Source organism: Phyllobates terribilis, unplaced genomic scaffold, assembly GCF_046119375.1.
Source record: "Phyllobates terribilis strain yellow unplaced genomic scaffold, ASM4611937v1 Scaffold_167__1_contigs__length_4167997, whole genome shotgun sequence".
Lineage (NCBI taxonomy): Eukaryota > Metazoa > Chordata > Amphibia > Anura > Dendrobatidae > Phyllobates > Phyllobates terribilis.
Window position 1 is genome coordinate 2,925,303 of NW_027362927.1, and position 20,848 is coordinate 2,946,150.

Genomic DNA, 20,848 nt, shown 5'->3' on the forward strand with positions numbered 1-20,848 from the left:
GCTCGTGCATGGCAGGCAATCCTCGTAAAGTTTTCGTAAAGCATATGGGGCGGAGACTCGAGCATGTCACTCAAATACCCACGATACTCAATGCATACCAGAGCACCCGATGCAAACTCAAGTAGCGAGCACTTGCGCTCAACACTAGTCACCATATCGTCATCTTTTTTTCTTACTTTTGAAAAAAATCCCAACCCCAGCCCTAACCCTAGCACAACCCTAACCATAGCACAACCCTAGCCCCAGCACAACCCTAGCCCCAGCACAACCCTAGCCCCAGCACAACCCTAGCCCCAGCGCAACCCTAGCCCCAAACCCAGCCCTAACCCTAGCCCAATCCTAACCCAAGAGTTTATTTTTGACGCCGTTCCTTGTGCGGTATAAGTGATTAGACGAGTTTATTCTTCAGGTCGGTGTGATTACAGCAATGCCAGAATCATATGGGGTTTTTATGACTGACAGCTGTCACACACTAAAAGACGCATTTTTTGTAAAATCTAGTTTTTGCATCGCCATATTTTGAGAGCTATAATTTTTCCAGATTTTGTCAGACAGTCATGTGACGGCTCGTTTTTTTGCGGGATGACTTGACGTTGTTATTGGTGCCATTTTCTGGCACGTGACATTTTTTGATCGCTTTCTATTCCGATTTTTGGGAGGCAGAATAAACAAAAACCAACAATTCAGGAATTGTTTTTTTTTGTTTTTTTTTATTCTGTTCCGCGTGTGGTAAAATTGATGAGGTAGCTTTATTCTTCAGGTCAGTACGTTTACAGCGGTACCACATTTGTATCATTTTTCTATGTTTTGGCGCTTATACACAATAAAAGCTATTTTATAGAAAAAAATATTTTTTAGCATCGCTTTATTCTGAGAGCTATAACTTTTTTATTTTTTGGCTGATGGAGCGGCTTGTTTTTTGCGGGACGAGATGACGTTTTCAGCGGTACCATTTTTATTTATATGCGTCTTTTTGATCGCGTGTTATTCCACTTTTTGTTTGGCGGTATGGTGATAAAGCATTGTTTTTTGCTTCGTTCTTTTTTTTTTTTTTTTTACCGTGTTCACTGAAGGGGTTAACTAGTGGGACAGTTTTATAGGTCAGGTTGTTCCGGACGCTGCGATACCAAATATGTGTACTTTTATTGTTTTTTTTTTTATAATAATATTATTGATGGGTACATTATATTTTTATTTTTGGTGGATAATTTTTTTTATTTTTTTTTTATATTTTTGCAATTTTTTTTTTTTTTCCACTTTCAGACAGTTTATACACTTTATTACTTTGTCCCACTCTGGGACTTTCACTTTTTTTTCTCTGATCGCCTGCATGGCATAGGAATGGAGCACCATCCCTATGCCATGCAGGCTGTCAGCGGGGCACAGTGTGAAGATTGTTTGGAGATGCACTGCGCATGTCCAAACAATCTTCCTGCTGTCTGGTGACCGGATGTTGTCATGACGACATCGGGTCGTCATGGCAACACCCGGGAAGCCTTTGCAGACTGCGCTGGAAGCCGGAAGAGGAGGTGAGTATCGGCGATCACCTCCCCTTGCCCCCGCAATGCTGCGATTGACTTCGATCGACTTCAATCGCAGCATCACAGGGGTTAATGTGCTGAGAGCGGTGCGTGACCACTCCCTGCACATAGTACCGGGTGTCAGCTGTGACAATCAGCTGACACCCGGCGGCGATCGCGCCCGCACAGCCTGTGTGCGCGCGCGATCGCGATGACGTACTAATACGGGTCTGGCTCTTAAGTCCCAGGGCACAGACGCGTATTAGTACGTCAGATGTTGTTAAGGGGTTAAATACTAAGGGTGTACTTCTTTCTGCTACTACCACTGCTCAGGATGAATTAATTGAATTTCGGGTATTTGTGGATTGTGGTTCTACTCTGAATGTGATTGATGGGGGATTCTTGGAAAAACTTAAATTAAAACCCAAACCTTTGTCATCCCCTATTGCCGTGGTTTCTGTCGATGGCTCTCCCTTAAAGAGTGTTACTCACAAGGTTTATGAATTTCCCCTCACTATTAATGGTATTCACCAAGAGAATTTGGATTTGGTAGTATTAAATAATTTTCCTTCTCCAGTAGTGTTGGGGTTACCCTGGTTAAAATTGCACAATCCTGTACTGGATTGGTCTACCAATGAAATTAAGTCCTGGAGCCCTAAGTGTTATGACAAGTGTTGTAACGGGCGCATTGCTGCTGTGGATAAAGGGGAATTACCTGTACCTATTCAGGATTTTTGGAAACTTTTTTCTGAGAAGGAATCGCAAATTTTGCCTCCCCATAGAGACTATGATTGTACCATTGAATTTGTCCCTGGAGCGACTATTCCTAAAAGTCGTTTATTTAATCTTACTATTCCTGAGAGAAAGGCTTTGGAGGAATACATACAGTCAAGCTTGGCCGCCGGTCACATTAGGCCTTCCAAGTCTCCTGTGGCGGTTGGAATTTTTTTTGTTAAAAAAAAGGACGGCGGTTTACGTCCTTGTCTGGACTTTCGCGAGATTAATAAAATTACTGTACGCAATCCTTACCCACTGCCATTGATTCCTGATTTGTTTAACCAGTTAGTGGGGGCCAAGTGGTTCTCTAAAATTGATCTCTGGGGGGCATACAATTTGTTGGGCATGAAGGAGGGTGATGAATGGAAGACTGCTTTTAACACTCCTGTGGGTCATTTTGAGAATCTGGTTATGCCTTTTGGTCTTACCAATGCTCCAGCATTTTTTCAGAATCTTATTAATGACATCCTTAGACCTTTGATCGGCAAAAATGTGGTTGTGTATTTGGATGACATTTTGATTTATTCGCCTGATCTGGAGTCTCATTGGCGGAGCGTACGTGAGGTATTACAGTTATTAATTGACAATTCGCTTTTTGCTAAGCTAGAGAAATGTGAGTTCGCTGTACAGAGGATTAGTTTTTTGGGCTACATTATCTCCAGTGAAGGTTTTGAGATGGACCCGGTTAAAGTTCAAGCTGTGCAGGAATGGCCTAGGCCTATTGGCTTGAAATCGATACAGAGGTTTTTGGGTTTCGCCAATTATTACAGAAAATTCATAAAAAAAAATTCTATTATTGTCAAACCACTGACCGATCTCACCAGGAAAAGTGCTAATACGGTTCAGTGGACTTCTGAGGCCATTGAAGCTTTTGTGTTTCTAAAGGAGAGGTTCAGCTCTGCCCCCATCCTTATGCTGCCTGATGTGACTAAGCCGTTTTTGGTCAAGGTTGATGCTTCTTCGGTGGGGGTCGGAGTACATCCCTGTGCCTTTTTTTCAAAAAAATTTTCTGAGACTGAACTTAATTACGATATTGGTAATCGGGAATTGCTGGCTATTAAACTCGCATTTGAACACTGGCGTCATCTCTTGGAAGGTGCTGAATTTCCCATTCAGGTTTTCACTGATCATAAAAATCTGATCTATCTTGATGCTGCCAAGCGCTTGAATGCCCGTCAGGCTAGGTGGGCACTTTTTTTCTCGTGGTTTAATTTTTCCGTTACTTACATCCCGGGTACCAAGAATGTTAAAGCTGATGCTTTGTCTCGCAGCTTTTCTCCCATGGTCGGTGCTGAGGAGGAAGAGAGCATTTTACAAGAAGGTGTTGTGATTGCTGCTTTGGACTCCGTTTTGGAGGATGAGATTCTTAAAGCTCAGGAGAATGCCCCATCTAACACTCCCCATGGGAGGTTGTTTGTGCCTAGGACCTTTAGGAGAGATTTGTTTGTTGAGTGTCATGAGTCTCGGTTGGCAGGTCATCCAGGAATTTCTGAGACCAAGAGACTTGTGGGTCGCAGTTTTTGGTGGCCTGGATGGCAGAAGGAAGTCATTAAGTGGGTGCGTCAATGTACTGTGTGTGCTAGATCTAAGTCTTCGCATGCTCCTGCTGCGGGGTTGCTTTGCCCTATGGAGGTTCCTAGTGCACCTTGGACACATCTAGCTATGGACTTTATTACTGACCTTCCTCCCTCTGAGGGTTTCACGGTCATCTGGGTGGTCGTGGACCGTTTTAGCAAGATGTGTCACTTGGTTCCCTTCATCAAACTGCCCTGCGCTAAGACACTCGCTAAGGCCTTTGTCAAGGAAATTGTCAGACTACATGGCGTTCCTACTGACATTGTTTCTGATAGGGGACCTCAGTTCGTGGCTCGTTTTTGGCGTGCCTTTTGTGACAGGTTGGGAGTTCATTTGTCGCTTTCATCCGGATATCATCCTGAGTCTAATAGCCAGACAGAAAGGAAGAACCAGGATGTTGAGCAGTTTTTGCGTTGTTTTGTGGCAGACAATCAAGAGGGGTGGTCTGAGTTTCTGCCACTTGCTGAATTTGCTCTTAACAACCATACATCCTCTACTGCTGGGTGTTCGCCTTTTTTTTGTTGTTCTGGGAGACATCCATCTTTTGGGTCATTCTCCAAATTGGTATCGGCTGTGCCTGAGGAGGAGAGTTTTTCCGGTGATTTGGAGAGAGTTTGGACGGATGTGCGTGGTAATCTTCAGGAGGCTAACAAAAAATCTAAGAGGTACTTTGATAGGAAACGGCAAGAGGTTTTGTTTGCTATTGGTGACATGGTTTGGTTGTCCTCTAAGAATCTGCGATTGAGGATTCCTTCTAAAAAATTGGGTCCCAAGTTTGTAGGGCCCTTTAAGATGCTTCAGATAGCTAACCAATCTGCTGTTAGGTTGGAGGTTCCTACCTCCTGGAAGATTAATCCGGTGTTTCATGTTTCTCTGTTGAAAAGAGCTGATGTGTCTTATGGTGACGCCTCTGCCACTGTTCCTCCAGTGGTGGAGGATGGGGAATATGAAATTTCCCGCATCCTAAATTCTAGACAGTATAGAGGGAGTTTGCAGTATCTCGTCGCTTGGAAGGGTTTCGGACCCGAGGATAACTCATGGGTGAGGGCAGATGATGTTTCTGCCTCCAGACTTGTCAGAGCTTTTCACAGGAGGTTTCCTGATAAGCCTGGGCCTAGGGGATCCGGAGGATCCTCTTAGAAGAGGGGGTACTGTTAGAACTCTCCTGTTAGGTTTTTTCTAGTTTGCTCATCACATGACCTTTTTTGCCTATTTAATCCTGCTCCGCCCTCCTGGCCTTGCTGGACTTCATTGTAATTTCTACTCTTGAGCTAGCTTGGTGCTCTGTTGCCTTTCTCAGTCAGTTTTGCTGGGTCTTCGGACCTCTATGTTCTATGTTGTTTGTTTGTCTTATTTCTGATACAATTTCTGCTAGGAAGTGTCCACCTTTCTCCCAGTCCCTAGTTCTTGTAGGGATCCCTCCCTCACATCTATAGGTCTTCGTTCAGACTAGCCGAGGACTTTAGCGGGTCTGATCGCAGGATCAGGTTCCCCGTTACATCGTAGGGATCCAGCTTAGTTCTATTGTTGGGACAGATCTCCTTTCTTTCCTTAGTGCTTGTAGCACATCATAACACCTGCCAAACAAACCTGATCGCCTTCTACGAGGAGGTGAGCTCACAGCTGGACCGGGGAGAGTCAGTGGATGTTGTATACCTTGACTTCTCCAAAGCGTTTGATACCGTGCCACACAAAAGGTTGGTATATAAAATGAGAATGCTTGGTCTGGGGGATAATGTGTGCAAGTGGGTAAATAGCTGGCTGAATGATAGAAAGCAGAGGGTGGTTATCAATGGAGTAAGCTCAGGGTGTGTCAGGGTTACTAGCGGGGAGCCTCAAGGATCTGTCTTGGGCCCTATATTATTTAATATATTTATTAATGATCTAGTGGAAGGGTTGCATAGTAAAATAGCAATATTTGCAGATGATACTAAACTTTGTAAAGTAGTTAATACAGATGAGGATAGGGCACAGCTACAGGAGGATTTAGATAAATTGGGGAGTTGGGCCAAAAAATGGCAAATGGGGTTCAATGCCAATAAATGTAAGGTCATGCACATGGGAAAGAAAAACAGCAGTCACCCATACATATTAAATGGGAAACCGTTGGGGAAATCTGACATAGAGAAGGACCTGGGCGTCTTGGTTAACAGCAAATTAAATTGGAGTGCCCAGTGTCAGGCAGCAGCTGCGAAGGCAAATAGAGTCATGGCATGCATCAGAAGAGGAATAGGGGCATATGATGAGAACATTGTTCTTCCTCTGTATAAAGCGCTGGTAAGGCGCACTTAGAATATTGTGCACAGTTCTGGGCTCCGGTGCTCAGGAAAGACATATTGGAGCTAGAGAGGGTACAAAGGAGGGCGACTAAGGTAATAAAGGGAATGGAGGGACTAGAATACCCAGAGAGGTTGTCAAAATTAGGCTTATTTACATTGGAAAAGAGAAGGCTTTGGGGAGACCTCATAAACATGTATAAATACATCAGGGGGCAGTACAGAGATCTCTCCCATGACCTGTTTATACCAAGGATGGTGACAAAGACGAGGGGGCACACTATGCGTCTGGAGGAAAGGAGGTTCCTGAACCAGCATAGAAGGGGATTCTTTACGGTCAGAGCCGTGAGACTCTGGAACTCTCTGGGAGAGGAAGTGGTGATGTCCAACTCACTTAATGAGTTCAAGAGAGGCCTGGGCGCCTTTCTTGAGAAGAATAAAATTACATCTTATGCTTAGTGATAGTTAATTAATCCAGGGATTTAATCTGACTGCCAGATTGGAGTCGGGAAGTGAATTTTCCTCAATGATGTAAATTGGCCAATACCGCATGTTTTTTTTTTGCCTTCCCGTGGATCAACGCTGCGGAATAGCTGCAGTGCACAAGAAATAGGCTGAACTGGATGGACGCTTGTCTTTTTTCGGCCTTATAAACTATGTAACTATGTAACATACAGTATAATGTTGTCACAGTCCCGCCAACCCCAATTTTATTTTATGTATTAACCACTTGGTTTTCTTTTTTTGGTGTTTTTCATGTAATATATGGAAACCTATAGGAAAATGCTTTTAGAAACATGATATCCAGGAAAAAAATCACTGTACATGGAGACATTAGCATCAAATAACTCCTGTCTTGGTGTTCTTACAAACAAGCTCTTATAAATGAGATCTAACGTGTTAAAAGATTATAACCTGGGAAAGACGGGAAACATTCATATAGATGGCCGGTGATGATGTAGTCAGCGACTGACTCTGGCCAAATTTGTTTCTAGAGCGGTATTAGAAGATGAAGATGTCGTCCTCATCATGAAGTTGTTATTTCTCATGTCACGTGTAATGAATATGACAAGAATTAGCGTTATGGAAGATGAGTCTATAAGAAACGTATTGAGCTGCAGACTCCGAGGAAGAAACTACTTGTTGTCTGTGGCCTAAAATATATAGGTTATATTAGTACGTCAGGGACAAAAGCAGAATATTGTAAAAATAATAAAAATACCATTGCTGCTTGGGTTTCTGGGTGATTCTTACTGAAGCAGTGGCCAACTTAGCCAGTGATTGGAAGTATGGAGGAGATGTCTAAGTCAGCAATTCAACTTATGTTCCAGTCCATAAAAGACTAGAGAATACAACATCTACACATCTTCTGATATATTTCCTCTATTGTCTCCAGTAATTGTATTAATACACAGAATTCTTTATGATGTTACATCGGCTCTTTTTCTCATTCAGGTCTCTACAATATCAGATCCTCTCAGTGAAGATCTTCTATATAAGAGAATTTTTCTAAATCACCTATCAAGGATGGATATTGACAGAGACAAGATGGCGGAGAGGATATTACACCTCACCCTAGAGATCCTCTTCTGGCTTACTGGAGAGGTGAGAGATTCTGATGACGTCACATTACATCATTCTTATCTATGGGAATAACAGATGGACAGAACTGGAGAGGTGAGGACTCTGGAAATGTCTGGAGTGAGATTTATTAATGTGTCTCTCCATAACCAGGATTACACAGTAGGGATGAAGACCTCTAGTGAGGGCTGTCAGGACCCTGTGTCTGAGGGATGGAGAAGACCACTGAGCCCAATCACAGGACCTCCATCTCACCCCCTGATACGTGAGGATATCAATGACCAGAAGATCCTAGAACTCACCTACAAGATGATTGAGCTGCTGACTGGAGAGGTGACACTATTGGGAATGCTGGGACATTATACAGTAACGCTATGAAGGGATCGGGGGATGACGATATCATTGTATGTGTCAGGTTCCTATAAGGTGTCAGGATGTCGCTGTCTATTTCTCCATGGAGGAGTGGGAGTATTTAGAAGGACGCAAAGATCTGTACAAGGACGTCATGATGGAGGTTCCACAGCCCCTCACATCACCAGGTAATAGACCGGACTAAATACACACTGCCTAAAATTTTCTGTATGTAAAGAATGAATTCAGTCCCTGTATGTGTTTCCTCCAGATCTATCCAGTAAGAGGACAACACCAGAGAGATGTCCCCATCCTCTTCTTCCACATGACTGTAAACAAGAAGATCCCAATGTTCCTCAGGATCATCAGGTAGATGGAGAGAAGGTGTCATGAGATCTCCCCTATGATGTGTAGACGGCTGTGAAGGTCTTGTGTTCAGTCTTGTTTTATCCACCAGTATTTATATTTGTGTAATGAGAACGGTGGAGATGGCAGGATTAGAGCTGATCATAGATGTGACTTCTCCATGTTTACAATATTTGTTTCAGGGTGAAGATCTGAACCATATTAATACTACAGAGACATATGTGAGGGGTGATGAGCAGTGTAAAGAGGAGATTCCTACATATGACTACCCAGGTGAGTAGCGACCACTAAATGCTGACAAGTCACAGATTCTTCTCAGTCACCGGCTGTGGCTGCTTTATCGCTGGTGTAGTCCAGTTGTATCACAATCGTGTGATCACCATTTTACCGCTAGACCACAACATTTTCCTCCATCCGAAAATGTTCACACTACTTTGTGTAATTGTAAAAGATATTTTCTGTAGAACTTACAACCTGGAGGATCCACCTACCGCCTGGGATTAGGAGACGCTGACCGTTACCTGCCCAGATCTGTAAACTGCAAAGCCAAATGGCAGAGTATGTAATATGTGCTGACAAGTGAGAAAATCAAAATTATGATGGACCTCTAAGAGAAAGCGGAGGGTAATGATGCTGTTGGCTTCCTAGAACCCTGATATCTTATTGGATGAATCTACCTTCTCTCCCTTCTGTGCTGCTGAATGTCCTCATATGGTCCCTACAAGACCAGGTCCAGTCTTTCTGGACAAACTTCACTTTTATGATCGACAACATTAAATGTGCAGTGAGGGCCAAGTGTGAATTTCTGTACAATAACAACAGAGTTTCCCTTTATCCTGACTTTTCAATTTCTTTTTAAACCAACTAACTTCAAACAGGATCTTGATAAATCTCTAAGCTGTGCGTGGCTGATGGTTGTAATATACATTTATTCACACCTGCAGGAGATGTGGTGGCATGGCTCCAGCCCTGGTTTCATGGATTCACTCCACGTCATAAATTCCATTATGTTTTCATTCCTAAGGAATTCAGATTCCTGCACAATCTCTCCTGAAATGGGGGCGCTAATACTTTCTCTACTCTCCTGGTCAGGACTCCTAGTAGCTCCAATGGTCCACCATAAATGAGTGCGACTCCGGTTTAGTGTTGGAGCTCTCCCTTATATATACGTTGTTGTTGGGGATGTAACATATCTTTTATTCTGTCTTTTTTTACAGGTTCATTTTGTTTGATTGTGGTGGGATCGGCCTGCCTCACTTATGTGAGTCTGTAACTCCCTGGTAGTCTTTAAAAGAAGGTCTCCATTACCTCTTCCCAATGCCCGAGGTCTACATTTAAGACACCTCATCTCTGCTCTATTATAAAAAGTTCTGTTTCAATGTCTAATATTTCTTCTTGAAACTCATCTGACAGAAAATATTGGCCCTTACGATAGTTTAGATTACTAACAGCCACCAAGCGCCATACTGTAATTACCCCAGAGAGGTTTCACCACTAGTTACTCACTACTTACTGATGGAGACTGTTGAATTTGATCATTTCAGTAGATGTGTTATTGTCTATAGTCACAGTTTTTGACTGCAGCAGTTAGTTCCCAAAATACTCTGATTTAACCCTTTTCTGCAGACAGTTTTGTGTTCCTATCAGGGCGCATTTTCAAATCTGACGTGTGTCACTTTATGTGGTGATAATTTTGGAATTCTTCACAAAGGATAATAGGAAACAAATGGACCTTACAAACTATTTACCAACTTCTCTTGAATCCAACAATATTCTATATAAGGTTGTACAGGTTGTATAGAAGGAGCGCCATTTAGCTATCTGAATGCAGATCTTGCTGGAATATATTTCAGGCACAATGTATTGGGGGCACTGTTCATTGTCACCTGACAGCTCAAAAGATGGCTACCATGAACAGACTTGGTGCTATATACTCCATTTTCCTGATCTCACGGATTGCCTCGCTCATCACCCTTTAACCCCAATAAGAATAGTCAGATAGCCGGGTCAGAACCAGGAGGGCAGAGAAAATACAAAATCAGAAGACACAAGAGTAGTCAGTAAACGGGCCGAGGTCACAACAGGAAACAAATACACAAGCCGGGAGCTGAGCACAGAGGACTGAACCAGAGGAGAACAAGGCTGTATCTGGCAGCTTCCGGCAATATACCATAAGCTTTAGTAGGGTGTGGTGCTTTCCGATTGGATGAAGCAGATTACTCCAGCTGGACAGCACACACACCCATACTGCCAGACTGGATGGTACTACAGGTCTCAGGCACCCTAATCTTAGTGGCTGGACAGAGCCTGCGCTGCCCAGAGCTTCTGGTTCCAACGTCTCCTCCATCACCAGCGCTACCTGCAGAATGATTAAGGTGGTGACAGAAGCAGACGTCGGGGGAGCAGATCCCAGGGATTGGACACACTATTTACAGAAGCCTTAAAGAAGTTGTCCAGTACTTTTAACAATTGACCAATGTACCCCAATGTATTTACCCTGTGCCCATAAGAATTTTTGTAATTACCTTCTGCTGTCCTTCTTGCCTGTGAGTGACGCTATCGGGGGTCACGTGATGCCTGAGAGCGGCCAGAGATAGTGCCGCTCACAGGCAAGAAGGACTGCATAAGGTAATTACAAAAAGACTTATGGGCACAGGGTAAATACATTGGGGGACATTGGGGCAATTGTAAAAAGTACTGGACAACTTCTTTGATATAACAAAGTGACTCCATTTTGGAAATTATAACCCTCAGTGAATTAATCTATAGACGTAGCGATTATTTTGATTTCACAGGCACTTTCCGGAAATTAGCACGCAATGGATGGTGGAGAGTGAAAATTGCACATTGGCCATTTTATTACCCAACACATAGTGTCCAGATTGTGCTCCAGGAGACACACACCGTAAATTAAGTGGGTTCTTCTCACTATAGTAATGCCAAATACATGGAGGCTGAATGTGGTTTGGGCACACTGCAAGGCTCAGAAGCGAGGGGGAGATTTGACTTTGGGAGAGCGGACTTTGCTGGATTGATTTATTGATGAGAAGAAGTTTTCATTGGTATAATTTTTGCCTACATAACATTTTTTGATGGCTTCTTATTCCATATTTTGGAGGCAGAATGAACAAACAGTTGGACACAACGCTCTACTGGTTCATCCTATGAGGTTTTCACGTTTCTCTGTCATTCTGTCAATAACTTGTCATTTCTACAGACGTTTTAAGTAGAAATGTTCAAAAATATAAATTTCAGGGATATTTTATTCAAAATTAATAATTGTTTTTTTCTTGGCAGATGACTGTACCAGAAGATCAGAGGGACAGCTGACATCTTCAATTTTTAAATCTGATGATCTTGAGATCCCACAGGATACAATTGAAGTGAATGCCATTACTCCAGATATACCATCATCCCTTCACAGCAAAGATCTATCATCTAGTCCTATGAAACAGCTCCTGTCCTCTGATTCATTACCGACTACTAAGGAAAATCAAAATAAAAAAATAAGCATTACAAAACAAACTGCTCATAAAGGAATGAAGTCATTGTCATGTTCAGAAAATGGAAATAATTTTACCCTTGAAAAGTATTTTCTTAAACATGAAAAAATACACACAGCGGACAATAGATTTTTTTGTTCCAAATATGGGAAATGTTTTAACGATAAATCAGCTTTGGTTAAGCACCAGAGACTTCACATAGGGGAGAAGCCTTTTACCTGTTCAGAATGTGAAAAATGTTTCAACCAGAAATCACATCTTAATATCCACCAGAGAACCCACACAGGGGAGAAGCCTTTTTCATGTTCAGAATGTGGGAAATGTTTTAACCAGAAATCAGCTTTGGTCAAGCACCAGAGAATTCACACAGGGGAGAAGCCTTTTACCTGTTCAGAATGTGAAAAATGTTTCAACCAGAAAGCACATCTTAATATCCACCAGAGAACCCACACAGGGGAGAAGCCTTTTTCATGTTCAGAATGTGGGAAATGTTTTAACGATAAATCCGCTTTGGTTAAGCACCAGAGAATTCACACAGGAGAGAAGCCTTTTAACTGTTCAGAATGTGGGAAATGTTTTAACCATAAATCAGATTTTGTCAAGCACCAAAGAACCCACACAGGGGAGAAGCCTTTTTCATGTTCAGAATGTGGGAAATGTTTTAACGATAAATCATCTTTGGTTAAGCACCAGAGAACTCACACACGGGAGAAGCCGTTTTCATGTTCAGAATGTGGGAAATGTTTTAACCATAAATCACCTTTGGTTAACCACCAGAGAATTCACACAGGGGAGAAGCCTTTTTCATGTTCAGAATGTGGGAAATGTTTTAACGATAAATCATCTTTGGTTAAGCACCAGAGAACTCACACACGGGAGAAGCCGTTTTCATGTTCAGAATGTGGGAAATGTTTTAACCAGAAATTAGATTTGATTAAGCACCAGAGAACGCACACAGGGGAGAAGCCTTTTTCATGTTCAGAATGTGGGAAATGTTTTAACCAGAAATCATCTTTGGTTAAGCACAAGAGAACTCACACAGGGGAGAAGCCTTTTTCATGTTCAGAATGTGGGAAATGTTTTAAACAGAAATCAGCTTTGGTTAGCCACCAGAGAATTCACACAGGGGAGAAGCCTTTTTCATGTTCAGAATGTGGGAAATGTTTTTACGATAAATCAGCTTTAGTTAAGCACCAGAGAACTCACACAGGGGAGAAGCCTTTTTCATGTTCAGAATGTGGGAAATGTTTTAACCAGAAATCAGATTTGATTAGGCACCAGAGAACCCACACAGTGGAGAAGACTTTTTCTTAGTCTTTTTCTTTTTAATCCAATACATTTTTGAGATTTTTTTCATTAGTTCTTTTTTTTTTTTGACAAAACAAGAAACCAGTACATACAATAATGAAACAACATACCATAGGGATCACATACATTCATCTCTCCTATATATCCTTTCAGCTTGCCCATTACTGCCTGACAACTTGCAGTTCCTATATCTTCCAATTAACATTCCACATTCTTGAAATCTCTTACAGTTGTGATCAAAAGTTTACATACCCCGGCAGAATTTTTCCATTCTTGGCCTTGTTTCAGAGAATATGAATGATAACAAAAAAACTTTTTCTCCACTCATTTTTATTGGTTGGGTGAAGCCATTTATTGTCAAACTACTGTGTTTTCTCTTTTTAAATCTTAATGACAACCAAAAACATCCAAATGACCCTGATCAAAAGTTCACATAACCCAGTTCTTAATACCGTGTATTGCCCCCTCTAACATCAATGACAGCTTGAAGTCTTTTGTGGTAGTTGTGGATGAGGTTCTTTATTTTCTCATATGGTAAAGCTGCCCATTCTTCTTGGCAAACAGCCTCCAGTTCCTGTAAATTCCTGGGCTGTCTAGCATGAACTGCGCGCCTGAGATCTCCCCAGAGTGGCTCAATGATATTGAGGTCAGGAGACTGAGATGACCACTCCAAAACCTTCACTTTGTTCTGCTGTAGCCAATGACAGGTCGACTTGGCCTTGTGTTTTGGATCATTGTTATGTTGGAACATCCAAGTAGGTCCCATGCGCAGCTTCCGGGCTTATGAGTGCAAATTTGCCTCCAGTATTTGCTGATAACATGCTGCATTCATCCTTCCTTCAACTTTTACCAAGTTTCCTGTGCCATTGTAGCTCATACATCCCCAAAACATCAGCGATTCACCTCCGTGCTTTACTGTAGGAATGGTGGTCCTTTTTATCATAGGCCTTGTTGACCTCTTTCCAAATGTAACGTTTATGGTTGTGGCCAAAAAGTTCAATTTTGGTCTCACCATTCCAAATTACCTTGTTCCAGAAGTTTTGAGGCTTGTCTCTATGCTGTTTGGCGTATTCTAGGTGAGATACATTGTGGCATTTGCACAGTAATGGCTTTCTTCTGGCGACTCGACCATGCAGCCCATTTTTCTTCAAGTGCCTCCTTATTGTGCATCTTGAAACTGCCACATCAATAGTTTTCAGAGAGTCCTGATGTTCAGCTGATGTTATTTGTGGGTTTTTCTTTGCATCCCGAACAATTTTCCTGGCAGTTGTGGCCGAAATTTTTGTTGGTCTAACTGACCGTGGTTTGATTTTTACAGAGCTCCTGATTTTTCATTTGTTAATCATAGTTTGAATGCTGCTGACTGGCATTATCAATTCCTTGGATATTTTTTTGTATCCCTTTCCTGTGTTATACAGTTCAACTACCTTTTCCCATAGATCCATTGACAATTCTTTTGCTTTCCCCATGACTCACAATCCAGAAATGTCAGTGACTGGATGAAAGATGCAAGAGTCTGTCTGGATCCCAGAAACTCACTTAGCTTTTACGCACACACACTGATTACAAGCAAACAGGTCACAGGTGAGGATGTTACCTTTAGTAGCCATTCAAACCCATTTGGGTCAAATTCTGTGCATGTTATCAGGCAAAAATCACCAGGGTATGTGAACTTTTGCTTAGGGTCATTTAGATGTTTTTGGTTGTCATTAAGATATAAAAAGAGAAAACACAGTAGTTTGACAATAAATGGCTTCACCCAACCAATAACCATGAGTGGAGAAAACAAAAAAACTTTATCATTCATATTCTCTGAAACAAGGCCAAAAAATGAAAAATTCTGCCGGGGTATGTAAACTTTTGAGCACAACTGCATGTATGTGTTTATATATATAATATATATTAATTATTCAGGAGCTTTGCTATGCTTTATAACTGTCGGTGCTGCACTGACACCAGTTAGGTAGATCATGCACTGCACATGACCTAAATAACTTGTTAGCTCTGGTCACCCGGATGTTGTCATGATGACATGATGATCGGCCCCTGAGGTGTGGGCTAACTAATTTCTGATGACATATGGGACATCAGCGCTTTCAGGAGATATTATTTAATAAATTATGGGGTTCAGTTTCACCTATTAACCATTGTGTACCTGACAAATTTGTAGCAAATACAAAAATTACATTTTTACCACTAAAATGTCATATTTCCATGACTCAATGCTATAAAATTCTGTAAGGCACCTATGGGTTCAAAATACTTTCTACACCCCTAGATTAATTCCTTAGGCAGTGAAGTTTCCAATATGGGGTCACCTGGGGGGAGGGTGTTTCTTAGGGGCTCAGCTAATGGAGCCCACAATCTATTCTAATGAAATCTGCGTTTTGCAAGCCAAAACCCAAAGCAGAAACACCGAACATGAGGTCATAGAAGGCATATTACCTAAGTGGTCCAGGGTACAGAGCGTGGCGCATACTCGGTACCCTGGACCACGTAGAGCAGAAGTATAAGGCATATTACCTATCTTGTCTGCTTGTCTACAAGTTTTGACCTGGCCCTCACGTTGAATACTTCCTCTAACATCTAACCAGCATCTTCTGGGCACTTGTCTTGTTATTATTTTTAGGCTACCCCAGGACCATTGACATGCTGCACTAGGTATATTGCTTTATATGCTTGGCCTCATTCTACTTGTACATACTTGCTCCTTTGTGGTTCAGAATACATGTTTGTGTGTATGTATATGTATGTATATATATTATATATTTAACTGTTTGTGTATTTATACATTCATTGTATTTTATGTAGTGTGGGCACCCGCTTCTGCGGTGCCACCATGTAACCGATTGCTTGTGAAATAAAGGTTTTTCACCGACCTCGTGTTCAGTGTTTCAGGGCTTGGGATGGAAAGAGCGCATTTGACTTTTTGAAAGTAAAATTTGCTGGAATAATTAGAGGACGCCATGTCGCGTTTAGGGAGCCCCTGATGTGCCTAAACAGTGGAAACCCCCCACAAGTGACACCATTTTGGAAACTAGACCCTTCAGGGAACTTATCTAGATGTAAGTTTATAATGTGTCACCCTGGCCTGGATGCCACAAAATGTAATAAAGCTGTGTCTGAGAGCAAGGGGGAGGTTCTCTAGTCAGGGGAACATTAGCATGCAATGCCTCCTGTCTCAGGCCAGTAGGGGGAGCTGGCTGCCCCTATAAAAGCTGGTGCTGGGGGCAGGGTTAGGGAGAACTTGAAGGCCTGTCTCAGGACTGAGACGTGTCCCAGAGCAGAGCAGGGACAGAAAGTTGTATTGCACCTAAGAGGAAGTGTGGCAGGAGGAGAGCCACAAGCCAGAGACAAGAGGCGAAGTGAGCCTGTCTTGGCAGATAAAAGACTTACTTTACCAGACTTTGGTGTCTGAGGCTGGGAGGATTCCACATCCCCCAGCAGAGAACCAGTCCGCAAGGGACTGTATATTCCTTGGCCTAAGAAACCTGGAGGCCCTGCCACAACCGAAGGGACCAGTAAAGCCGTACAAGGCTGGGAGCAGAAAGGAACCCACGTCGCAGGCCATACAGGCGAGAATACACGGAAAGCTCAGAAACGTGGGCTGTTATCCTATAATGAGGAGATAGCCAGAAGGAGCGCAGGAAGCACGGTAGGCCTACACCCTCACCCTGACCAGGGCCAATTTCCCCGTTGCTCTCAGACATCCAGGTCCCCTCCTAGCTGGGACTGTTTATGGGTCAGTTTACCTGTTTCAGTAAACACCCTGGACCGCAACCTATTGTCTGTGTGCTCCTTTGCGCCTCCAGCACTACCGGTACTGGGACTCTCACCACCATCACTCCCACCATTCACTACACTGCCCTGGGGCCGCACTCTTCCCGTGGGGAGTCACACCATCCCAGCTGCACACCTCATCAGCCCCAGCAGTCTGCCTTGCAGCGGCGGTACCTAATGACCGCAAATCCACGGGTGGCGTAGTCGGACATAATCAATAGCACATAACGGACTACCACTGGCCTGACCACCCTGAGCCACGGAACCGGGTTGCCACTACTACTCCCATCGTTCCCTATTGCCCGGATCCGAGTGCCCCACGGCCCAGGGGGCGAGTCAGCTTTGGCGTAGTCGGCAGGATTTCGTGCCCGCAACCACCGGGTACTGCGTGCCTTCAAAAGACTGTCATACCTGCCATGGTGAAGGTTCCCGCCATCCGGAGCCATTTCCCGCCATCTTCAGTTGGTTCCCGCCATCTTCAGTCGGTTCCCGCCATCTTCAGCTGTTTTCCCGCCATCCGGAGCCGTTTCCCGCCATCTTCAGTCGGTTCCCGCCATCTTCAGCTGTTTTCCCGCCATCCGAAGTCGTTTTCCCGCCGTCGGACGCCATCTTCAGGACGCCGCGCGGGAAGAAGAGGGGCGTGGACGGCGAAAGCGCGCGAGATCCGAAGCTCCGCCCCACGCACCGACGCTGCGCAAGGTCCTGGAAGGGAGAGAGAGCGACGCTGACGTCATCAGGACGCGACGCAAGGTCCTCGTCCAGAGCAGCAGCAGCGGAGCCGCGGCCTACAGAAGAGGATCGTTGGAAGGTAGGCCACACTTAACTAGGGGGGAGGAAGATGTCAGATACAGAGGCGCCCACTACCACCAACGCAGCTGCAGCAGCGGTGATGCCCTTTTCCCTGCCCTACATCCCTGGAGCGGCCTGGCTGCCCAATTACTCAGGGGAGCCCCATGCCCTAACTGACTTTAAGGAAAGGCTGTACAGTTTGTTTCAGGTTTACCCCCTGACAGAGGAACAGAAGGTCAGCATATTGACAGGGCAGTTAACTGGCGCAGCCCAAAGGGAGGTAAAATCATCGCCCACTGAGGAGAAAAGGACTGTGAAGGGTATTCTGGCCCGGCTGCGGGGTACCTTTGACACACGTACCTCCGCTGAGATTAAAATGAGGTTCTATGGATGTAAGCAGCGGCACAGGACAGCATCAGAGACTATGCCCTAAATCTGCAGGAAGCCTTGAGGGCTATTCAACAAACTGACCCTGGCAGTGTGCAGGAAACGGATAAGCTGCTAACAGAACAATTCATAGAAGGTCTGCTGTCTAGCGCCCACAGGGCCCAACTGCGCCTCATGTTCTTTCAGAACCCCGACCTGACCTTTTCCCAATTTAAGGACAGGGCCATATGGGTGCTCCGTGAGTCTGCAACCAGTGGCGCTATAAACCCCCGGCGCCCTGCTCTCACCTACCACCAGGAGGCGGCGCCCTCCTCTATGGACCCCGTGGGGGCTGATGCACAGGCCCTGAACCAAGCCCCGTCGAAAGACCTGCACCACCAAGTCCAGGAGCTGACCAGGAGCGTCACGGCGTTGACCAGGACCGTCCAGGCGTTGCAAGTGGACCCGTCAAGACCCATCGAGCTGGCTTCCAGTCCGGAGGATGTCCCGTGGCGTCGACAGAGGAGGATCCCGTCGTTCCGAGGGAGGCCCACAGACCGCTACGCAGAGGATGGACAGCCCATTTGCCGTCGATGCAACCAGCCCGGACACCTTTCCAGGTACTGTAATTTAAACGGGTCCAACCTGGGGCAGAGGGCCAACCCCCAGGCATAAGATCACCAGGCCCTTATAATTGGTGTGATAAGCACGTTGGGGGGCGCCCGGTTTTACCCGTGGTGCTGGACGGTATCCCCATGAGCGCCTTGCTGGATACTGGGTCGCAAGTAACCACTATCCCTTATGTACTTTTTAAGCAGTATTGGACTGATGCTGATATCACACGGTATCCAGACAGTAACTTGAGCATCATCGCCAGTAATGGCTTACCCGTGCCGCAGATGGGGTTCAAGGAGATGACCATTAAGATTGGTAAAGTTGAACTACCGACACAGGGAGTGATTATTGTGGACATTGACCGTCGTGAAAGTCACCCTAAAATAACTGTGGGTACTAACGTAATTGAAAATTGTCTTTCAGAGGCAATTGTAATCTTACAACAGGTGGCGGTGAATGCTAGTTCCAGCCAACAGAGAGTCCTCAACAAGGAGATAAAAGCCCTGATGAGACGGCAGCAGGTAGAACTGTCTGGTGGTGAGATCGGTAGCGTAAGACTGAGTGACCCATTCCCCATTTCCATGCCTCCCAAAAGTGAAATGATGATCTGGTGTCGGACTGCAATCGGGTTGAGAGGTAGAGACTACCAAGCCATGGTAGAACCCGTGTACTCAGACAGCAGGCCCACCATTTTGACAGCCCGGGGGGTGGTTGATGTCCATCATGGGAGGGTGCCCGTCCGCATCCTCAACATTGGGGAGAGGAAGGTACACTTACCCAGGTACGCTACACTCGCCAAGCTGTTTGTGGTCGAACACAAAGCTATCAGGGCCGTGGAACCCTTGCCTCCATCTCGTCCGGCGGAGGGTAATGGCTCCCAGAAACAAAAGGAGGACTGGTGCCAGAAACTCCATGTGGGTGCTGACTCCACTCCCCTGCACCAAAAACAAGGAGTCTACCGGGTGGTACAGGAGTACGAGAGAGTCTTTAGTAAGCACCCGCTAGACTTCGGCAGAGTAAAGGGGATAGAAGACCACATCCCCACAGGGAGCCACCCACCAATAAAAGAGAGACACAGGCCTGTACCCCCTGCACATTATCAGAACGCCAAGGGCATGCTAAGAGAAATGAAAGAAGCTGGGGTCATTAGAGACAGCTGTAGCCCCTGGGCAGCCCCCTTGGTTCTGGTGAAAAAGAAAGACGGCACCATGAGAATGTGCGTCGACTATAGACAAATCAACCGTATCACCCACAAAGACGCATATCCGCTGCCTAGAATAGAGGAGTCTTTAGCCGCACTAAAATCAGCTAACTTCTTTTCTACTTTGGACCTTACTAGCGGGTAATGGCAGGTAGCCGGAAGCTGAGACCCACCGAGAGGAACCCGGAGAATTACAGCTCCTTCAAGCTAGAATTCTTGGCGGTGGTGTGGGCCGTGACGGAACGCTTCAAGCATTACCTGGCCTCCGCAAAGTTCACCGTGTACACGGACAACAACCCGTTGACACACCTGGACAATGCAAGACTGGGTGCCCTGGAACAGCGGTGGATGGCCCGTCTCTCCAACTATGACTTCGTGATCAAGTACCGGGCAGGCAAAACCAATGCCAACGCGGACGCCCTATCAAGAATGCCTCACTTACCTGAAGGTGACGAAGACCCAGAAGAGCTGGAGGAGGTAGAACTCCCCGCCTTTCACCGGTATGGAGCCGCTCAATACTCCCACCGCGTGAAGGAGGAGGATCTAACAACCGTGATGATCAATCCCCTACCTCACCACAGCTGGGCCGAGACCCAAGATAGTGACCCTGCCATCCGCCTGGTGAAAGATCTGTTGACCCAGGAAGACGCCCGCTTAGATCCAGATGCCCCAGAGGAAGCCAAGCAGCTATGGAAGGAGAAGAGCAAGCTGTTCCTCTACGAAGGCAAGTTGTGCAGAAGGATTGTCAACCACCGGACGCACGAGCTGACCTGGCAAGTCGTGGTTCCAAGGCGGGATGCAGCTATTGTCCTGGGGGCTTACCATGACAGAGTGGGGCAC

The 20,848-nt window shown here is 45.0% G+C and overlaps 2 protein-coding genes across 2 annotated transcripts in view; one reads left to right on the plus strand and one right to left on the minus strand.

Annotated features, from left to right (window-relative positions):
- Positions 1 to 20,848, minus strand: part of LOC141207902 (uncharacterized) — a 999,716-nt gene that overhangs the window by 659,708 nt on the left and 319,160 nt on the right. The gene's annotated exons all lie outside the window — the stretch shown is intronic.
- Positions 7,608 to 13,421, plus strand: LOC141207931 (uncharacterized). The gene is made up of 6 exons (XM_073664501.1): positions 7,608 to 7,753; positions 7,883 to 8,062; positions 8,145 to 8,268; positions 8,352 to 8,449; positions 8,629 to 8,719; positions 11,744 to 13,421. Exons 1-6 carry the CDS (start codon positions 7,676 to 7,678, stop codon positions 13,261 to 13,263), a joined length of 2,091 nt encoding a protein of 696 aa, XP_073520602.1. The 5' UTR covers positions 7,608 to 7,675; the 3' UTR covers positions 13,264 to 13,421.

Coding starts and splice junctions, on each gene's coding strand:
- LOC141207931 (XM_073664501.1), top strand. CDS start 7,676: ATGGATATTGACAGAGACAAGATGGCGGAGAGGATATTACACCTCACC. Junction 7,754..7,882: donor TCTTCTGGCTTACTGGAGAG/GTGAGAGATTCT, acceptor CTCCATAACCAG/GATTACACAGTAGGGATGAA. Junction 8,063..8,144: donor TTGAGCTGCTGACTGGAGAG/GTGACACTATTG, acceptor TGTATGTGTCAG/GTTCCTATAAGGTGTCAGGA.